General features: G+C 37.8%; 2 protein-coding genes across 2 annotated transcripts in view; one reads left to right on the top strand and one right to left on the bottom strand.

Annotated features, from left to right (window-relative positions):
* On the top strand, positions 4,015–7,273 carry LOC104740238. Its single transcript, XM_010460782.2, has 7 exons — positions 4,015–4,752; positions 4,889–5,196; positions 5,286–6,002; positions 6,106–6,234; positions 6,318–6,521; positions 6,630–6,830; positions 6,920–7,273. The coding sequence occupies exons 1-7, from the start codon at positions 4,488–4,490 to the stop codon at positions 7,031–7,033; spliced, it is 1,938 nt and encodes a 645-aa protein (XP_010459084.1). The 5' UTR covers positions 4,015–4,487; the 3' UTR covers positions 7,034–7,273.
* LOC104740239 (pentatricopeptide repeat-containing protein At1g15480, mitochondrial-like) overlaps positions 7,323–8,090 on the bottom strand; it is a 10,728-nt gene continuing 9,960 nt past the window's right edge. Inside the window, exon 6 of the mRNA XM_010460784.2 lies at positions 7,323–8,084. Coding sequence (XP_010459086.1) covers positions 7,470–8,084 — 615 coding nt within the window. The 3' untranslated portion in view covers positions 7,323–7,469. The remainder of the gene's footprint in view (positions 8,085–8,090) is intronic.

Genomic DNA, 8,090 nt, shown 5'->3' with positions numbered 1-8,090 from the left:
GCCGTCACCACCAAAACATCTTTGGTGTCCCTAAGGATTGTGTAATTGAAAAGAATGCAAAAGAACATAAGCCCTAAAGGAACAATCTTCTTCAGAGTCGTGACCTCAACACCAAAAATCTTAGGCGAGACCGCCGCCATAGCCGCCGTGTCACCTTCGTCGAACACATTTCCGTCTCCGGCGGCCGCAGCCTCCGCCTTGCAGATGAATCCTCTGCTTCTCTCCTTGTGGGAAACCGAAATCCCAAGCGGGATTGACTGAAAGGCTCGAGATTTGGTGTGCCCATTAGAGGATAAGGACAAGGCAGGTAAGTTTGTGGTGAAAAGTCTTTGCTTTAAGGCAAAGCCATGAGAAGAAGGTTGGAGAAGGCGTCTAGACCCGATGGGTTTAGCGGGTAAAGAGAGGAGTCCTCTGGTTTGAATCAGACCTTCCATCTCTCTATCTCTCTTGAACCCAGAGAGCAAGGAAGGGGGATATAGAGGAGGAAGGAGATAGAGAGACGATAAGGTGACGACTCTCTCTGGGGGGGGGGAGCTGAGGAAAGAAGAGAGTTGTTTATTTAGACAGTGGCAGTGAAATAATATCTGATTTTAGACCCCAAAACAAAACCTAACGGGGTTGTAATTACCGTCTAAATGTTGTAATTAGTCAAGGAGAGATGACGTGGTCTGAATATTTTCATAAGATTTTTGTAATGACGTGCTTACTTCACATATTTCGTCAAACGAATAACACAATTAATTAAAGAGGATTAGAACTCGTGCATTGTAGTACTTTGATATGATATAAAAGATCTGCAACTTGTGTACAAATCGTATTGTTTATTGAGCAGAAAGAGGCGTGAATTTTCCCACCAAAGACAACGACTTTTATATATAATCTCAACTGGCATGCAATGATGCATCATTCTCTAACTTTTAATTGATAGAAAACCCTCAAAGACAAATTGATGGGTAGTTGATAGTATTTCTTAATCTTTATTACTATACAGTTTAATTTTAGCAAAAGTAGTAGTTTAGTAGTAAGAAGATTGGTCCTAGTAAACTCAGCTCACGAAACAAAGAGAGATCTTAAAAGAGCAAATCTCGATAAGTTTTTTTCTTTTGATGAAAACGAGGTGAGGGGCTTTGGTTTACGTGTACCAACTTGGGAAATGGCTCCAATGAGGTGCTGTTGGGACTGTGAAGATCCCCTTGATCCCTTTCCTTCAATTGAACAAGAATCCAAAGGAAAACCAAACTGGGGCTCACAGTCACTTTGATGAATTGCGTCTTATAAAGCTCCACGTCTCATCAAATATCAGCAATGTCAGACTTAAAAAAAATACAGGTCTACTAGAGGAGTCAATGCACGTGAAGCCCAGCTTCCTTCGTAAATTTTTACATAATGGGCTTTCTCTTTTAAACCCAATACGAAGCCCATTAATATTATATTTTTGTTCCATTATTTGTTTTTCTTTTTTTCTTTTCAAGATTAAAATAACAATCAAAAACTATGTTTGGCGCAATCATCCATTTTCAAACAGATTATGTTTCAATTACCATAAAGTATATTTTAAAACGATATAATATACGTTCAATTTCAATTACCATAAAGTTATTTTTTTTTTTGCTTTCATGTGTTGTTGTTTGGTCCGTGAGCCCCTCTATAAACGGAACATTTTAAAAATAAAGAAGAGAAGATAAATTTTTAAATTTCAAAAATTTGTAAAATTGGGTGCTAATTTTTTTTGTAGCTAGGCTGGTGCCTGACTGTCTGGTCATGACGTGGACCAAATTAGCCCCAATAAATAATAGAGAAAAAAAAACAATTATTTCTCAATTTTGTTTCATTGCAAAAAATCTTAAAACCGTCCGATTAACCTTCGGAAAAATGTCATTTAAACCATGAACTTTCAAATTTTGACCATTTAAACCATGAACTTTGTTGTAGGTCATTTAAAACATCAACTTTTGTTAATTAGTTTTTTTAAACATGAAGTTTCGTTGACCAAGCCAAAAAAGACATGACGTTAAATCCGATAATTGACCTACTAACAAACGTTACTATGCTGTTGATCACTATGTTACTGACAAAACGACGTCGTTTTTAATGGAAGTTTTAATTCGAAAAATGTCATTTAAACTATGAACTTTTAAATATAGACCATTTAAACCATAAACTTGTAAATGTATGTAATTTAAACCATGAACTTTCATATTTATGTCATTTAAACCATAATATATGAAAAATGTGATCAATTTTTCAAACTCTAATATAGTGTCCTAAAATAAAATGATCAATCCTTCAAACTCTAATGTAGTGTCCTAATAAATGAAAAAAAGCTCAAGACAAATACAAAAAAAACACAAAATACATGACAAAGATCGAAAAAGAAGGATGAATTGATGTTCTTCTTTCTCTTTTTCAGAATCGCATCATGAGGCAGAGCTGAAGAAAGAAGAGAAAAACTAAACTTGGGTTAAATGGTTTAACTGGTTAGGCTTATATACTTCTGCGGTTTCTAATAAACCAATCGGTCTGATTACCGAACTGAACTAAAATCTGATTATCCAAATCAATTGCGTCGAACGGTTAGGTTTTTTTTTTCAGTTTGCTTCGATAACCAAAATTTTTCAGGTTGTCTAGTTTTCACCGAACGCCCAGGACAAGTTCATGGTTTATATGACATACATTTACAAGTTCATGGTCTAAATGGCCGATATTTAAAAGTTCATGGTTTAAATGACATTTTTCGAATTAAAACTTCCATTAAAACGACGTCGTTTTGTCAGTAACAGAATGATTAACGGCATAGTAACGTCTGTTAGTAGGTCAATTATCGGATTTAACGTCATGTTTTTTTGGCTTGTTCAATAAAAATTCATGTTTAAAAAAGCTAATCAACAAAAGTTGATGTTTTAAATGGCGTAAAACAAAGTTCATGATTTAAATGACCAAAATTTGAAAGTTCATGGTTTAAATGGCCAAAATTTGAAGGTTCATGGTTTAAATAATATTTTTTCCAATTAACATTATATATATTTTTCTTATTAATAGAGTATTAAAAAAAAACAAGAATAGTATTTACAGTTCTAACGATGGTCGTGAAAACATGTCACCGTACTACACATTATGGTTTTGGTGCGCTGTAGTTATCAATAATTAAAATATATGTAAAATTTTGTTGTGCCCTTTCTATACTGTCTCTATAACACAAAATGGCCTACTTTTTCCTTTGTTCACTACAACTACAAATCAATATTAGTAAAAGATACACCCTTTTCACAATAAAGAAAACTATGACGCTACGTCCTAAATGGAAATCTTAATATATAACCTGTCTTTTTCGTCGACTAATCTATTATCTATATATGTTTTATAATAGGAAGATCGGGTCACAAAAAATATATAGCTTTTCGGATCTTTGCGCGGTACTCAACTGTATCTATCGTTTTATTACCAGTTTAACTAGACCGTGAATGTACCCTACGAAAGAGGATATACTAGTTTGGTGAAACTTGAAAGTTTCGTTAATGACACGACAAATAGCGAATTTATTTAAGCTGTAGTATTTCATGCTAAAAAAATAAAAGTAAAGTGGGAAAACTCTTTCGGCTACAGAGCACAAAAAAAAAAAACCGCTTAATGTTTTCGAATATAAAGTAGTGTTTATTACACTTTTAAAAGGGATAAGAGAGAATTATCCAATTATAAAATTTGATAGGAGTCCCAACAGAGACGGATCAGACCAAGTTGTCAAAGTTTTTATTTTATTTTATATTCTGTTTCGCTGTTTTGTTGTTTCTTTAAATACAATAATCACTAGAGAGAGAGCTATTTAAGACTGAACAAATTTAAATGCATGTTTAATCGATTAATTATTTTTTAGTCAACTAATACTAATTCTTAAAACACTGCAAAGGGAGTACTACTTAACAAAGCGAATAAAATAACACGACGTGCAATATTAATGTTATTTAAATAATTAAAAAAAAAAAAAAGAATGGTTGAAGAAGAAAAAAAAAAAAAAAGAAGAAGAAGAACAGAAGAAAACGGAGGTTTTTAAGTTTTCTGGAGAGAAGAAAGAAACCAATTTTTTTTTAAATTGCCTTTCCTGCGATTCTGAATATCTCTCTTGTTCAAATCTTTTTATTTTTAATCAGAATCGTAGCAATGGCGTCACTTTCTGAGTTTTGAATCCTCTATTTTTATTTTTGTTTTGGGTTGGTGAAAAGACAAAAAGTAGTAATTTTTATCGTCAGCCGCCGATCTGTTGCTGAGAGATGGCAAAATCGTTACTTTCATCTCGAATTTACAAGGATTCGTTTGATTGTTGGTCGTTCCTGTTTCTTCTTCTATCTAGGGTTTCAACTCCGACGACATAGAGAAAGGATCTGTCTTTTTTTTGTTTCATCTTAATCCCTTTTTTTTGTGGAAATTTTGAGTTAGAGCCGTCCGGTTGGGGGGGTTGACCCGATTTGAAGCGGAGCTGAGCTGAGACCAATATGGCAAAAAGTTGGTTTTTGATGGAGAAGGCGAGAAGATGTTTGAGGACTGTGTTCTTCATGGTTACCATGCTCGCTTCGCTGCTTGTTTCTTCCTTGCCATTGTTAGTAGCTATAGGTGATGTGTTGGTTCCGAGTTTCTTGTTGTCGAGCTTTACTTGCATGACGTGCTACGGCGCCAAGGAGCATCTCAGTCGATACGGGTTCAAGACATCTTTAACTGATATTCCTCTCGTCTCCCTTGTCAGATCTTTCCTTGTCATCTGTAAGTACTTATCTTTGCGTTTTTTCTTGCTCTTGTTACTGCTCAACCAACCTCTATGTGTTAATATTATTAGCTCTTATAGATGGCAATGATTGATTGATGATCAAGTTTCATTACTTTTTCGTTTCGTGAGCAGCTGTGTATTTACTCTCGGACGTTCCTGCTCTCTCGCATGGTCCTTACCTCGGAACTGTATCTCTATGCTCTCTAGTTTCGATTCTTCTTCTTTTAGTTAAGGCTTGCCTTTTCACTGTACATTCTCAACTCAACACCGAAGTCTCGTTCTCTCCATCTAGGCAACGGCTCCACTTGAAGAAATCGTGGGGTATGCCGGTTCTGTTCCTCTCATCTGTGGTTTTTGCCCTTGGCCATACAGTTGTTGCATACAGGACAAGTTGCAGAGCAAGGAGGAAAATTTTGTATCACAGAGTTGACCCTGAAGCTGTGAGTTTTTGTTCTTCCCTCCACATGAATCTCGTAATTACTAGTCATTTGCTTTGTTTTTTTGGTTTGAATGAAACTGTGTGTGACAGGTTCTATCATGCAAAAGCATCTTCTTTGGCCATCAGAAAGTCCCACGGTCTCCCACTCCGGTGGTTGGCAAGGCCTCCAAATTTGATGGAGAAGCAAGGCGAAAGCCTTTGTCCCACGATGAAGGTGAGCTTCCAGTGAGGTTGCTTGCTGACGTTGACAGTTTATTTACTACCATCCGAGGACTCACTGTGCATTACAAGCTTTGCGCACCTGGTTCACCTCGGCAGTCTATCTCCTCAAATGTTCTTGAAGCCAATTCTAGTTACAACACGCCGGAGACAATGGCAGGGAGCTTGAAGTTTGACAGGAAAGTGTTAAGCATGGTCACGAAAAGCCAGCATCATCATCTCCACAGGAGCTACAGCAGTCTGTTTAACAATCCTTCCTTGCACGACCCTCTTCTTGATGGTTCTCCTACTTCTCCTCTTCTTTTCAAAGAAATCCCGGAAGGAACGGGCCAAGAGGATGACATGAATATGTTCAATTTTGGGGTTGAGAAGCAAGACTTTGGTGAAAGTGGTCAGTTTGGTGTCGTCCTCGTTCATGGATTTGGGGGAGGAGTGTTTTCTTGGAGGCATGTGATGGGTTCACTGGCTCATCAGCTTGGCTGTGTTGTCACTGCATTTGATAGGCCAGGTTGGGGATTAACAGCCAGACCACATAAGAATGATTTGGAAGAAAGACAACTGATCAATCCCTACACACTCGAAAATCAGGTATATGTCTCCTAATACAGTTTTGAAACTATAGAATCTGTGTTTTCTCAGACTTCATCTTTAAAATAAATCAAATCGTATTAAGAATCTCTATATTTTCCAGGTAGAGATGCTTATTGCTTTCTGTTATGAGATGGGGTTCTCTTCAGTTGTATTTGTTGGTCATGATGATGGAGGCCTGCTTGCTCTTAAAGCTGCACAGAGATTGATAGCAACAAACGATCCCATCAAAGTGAGTATACTTGTAATCATATGTATGGTTTTCCAGGCTTCTCTCTTTTCCTTATTAATCCTAGTTGGTACTAATAATTCTAGGTTGTGGTCAAAGGGGTGGTCTTGCTTAATGCTAGCTTGTCAAGGGAAGTAGTTCCAGCTTTTGCAAGAATACTTCTGCACACATCATTAGGGAAGAAGCACCTCGTTCGCCCTCTTTTACGCACTGAGATAGCTCAGGTGGTGAATCGTCGCGCTTGGTATGATCCTACCAAGATGACTACAGACGTCCTAAGGCTATACAAGGTACCCTCTCTCCTTCATTACTCATTGTTGTACCTCATATATGTCTACAAAAATTGCAAATTTATTGAACGTACAGTGTATCAATTAATGTGTTTTTCCTCTTGTCAGGCCCCACTACACGTAGAAGGCTGGGATGAGGCACTACATGAGATAGGTAGACTCTCATCTGAGATGGTACTTGCACCTCAAAATGCAGCTTCGCTTCTGAAGGCTGTGGATAACCTGCCAGTGTTAGTCATTGCTGGAGCCGAAGACGCCCTTGTGCCATTGAAGTCTTCCCAAGCAATGGCTTCTAAACTCCTAAACTCTGTAAGTCCCTCTTTACTCAGGCTCTTATCTCACCTATTGTTTGTTTTCATGTCAAAATAGGTACTGACTTTGATTCGTGTCAACGACAGAGACTAGTAGCAATCTCAGGATGTGGGCATCTACCACACGAGGAGTGTCCCAAGGCGCTTCTTGCAGCCATGTCCCCGTTCATCACTAGACTTGTACTTCCCCAGAGTAAATAGCCAGATCACTTATTTTCTTTGTCGTGATCGTAGCTTACAATCGATTAGTGTAGCCCAAAAATTTGAGGCCCTGCTAGGTAGATTCATTAAAAGAGTGTTGTAACCTTTCCTTTTTCTTCTCTGTTTTCTAAGATATAAGGGTATTTTCCTTTGTTTACTAAACACTTGAAGATGAGAGTGGCACAGAATCGTGCAAGTCTCTGTAAATTTATCCGGTTTTGAATACAAAGTATTTTGCTTTTTCGTTTGCACTCACAAGTGTCATTATGTTAAATGGCAAGAACCGGACTAAATAAAAACCATACCAACCGGCATAGAACCGGACTCAGGAGGTTTCATTTTAATTAAGCTACTGAAGTTTCCACAACATAGATATAAGGCTAATCAATCAAACCAAAGATTCACAAGGCTGATGGTGTTTTAGCTGCAGCGCAACTCAATCTAGGAGATCAGAGAGAGGAGTCTTCTTGAAGGGATCGGCTTTAGCGAGCAGAGCAGTTAAACCTTTGTTGGGGTAAACGTTATCAGCTTTCATTCTATCATACATTCCGTAAGCTGGAGCTTTGGCATTGACATAAGCCTGAATAAGGGATTGGTACGTCCTGAAGCGAGATTGATAGCCAACTTGCTTCATCGTCTGGAAGATTTTTTCTGTGTTGTGAACATCACCCCTTTTCACATACTCGTCCATCACGTGCATGAAGGAGCTCATCAACGGTTTTATCTTTTTCGACTGTGTTGCCTTGCTTAGTGAAGACTCAGCCTTTTCTACTTCCCCAGCTTCCACATAGAGCTTAATCACTGCATCCCATGTTAAGGCCCCAATATTGCACCCACTGTCTGACATCTGCTTAACAAGATCCTTACCCTTTGAGACCATCTTGTGATCAACGTAAACCTTCAAGAGGACGGAGTAAAAATTAGAAGAAACTCTATGGCCCATCTTCAATATCTTCTCAAAAACCGCCTCCGCTTCTTTGACTTTATCGATCTTTCCAAAAGCCAAAATCGCAGCAAGGGACTCCTGGTAACGGGGTTTCTCTTCACAGATCTTCCA

This window comes from Camelina sativa, chromosome 14, assembly GCF_000633955.1.
Source record: "Camelina sativa cultivar DH55 chromosome 14, Cs, whole genome shotgun sequence".
Lineage (NCBI taxonomy): Eukaryota > Viridiplantae > Streptophyta > Magnoliopsida > Brassicales > Brassicaceae > Camelina > Camelina sativa.
The sequence above is the reverse complement of the archived record's forward strand: the minus strand, read 5'-3'. Positions and strand labels throughout refer to the sequence as shown.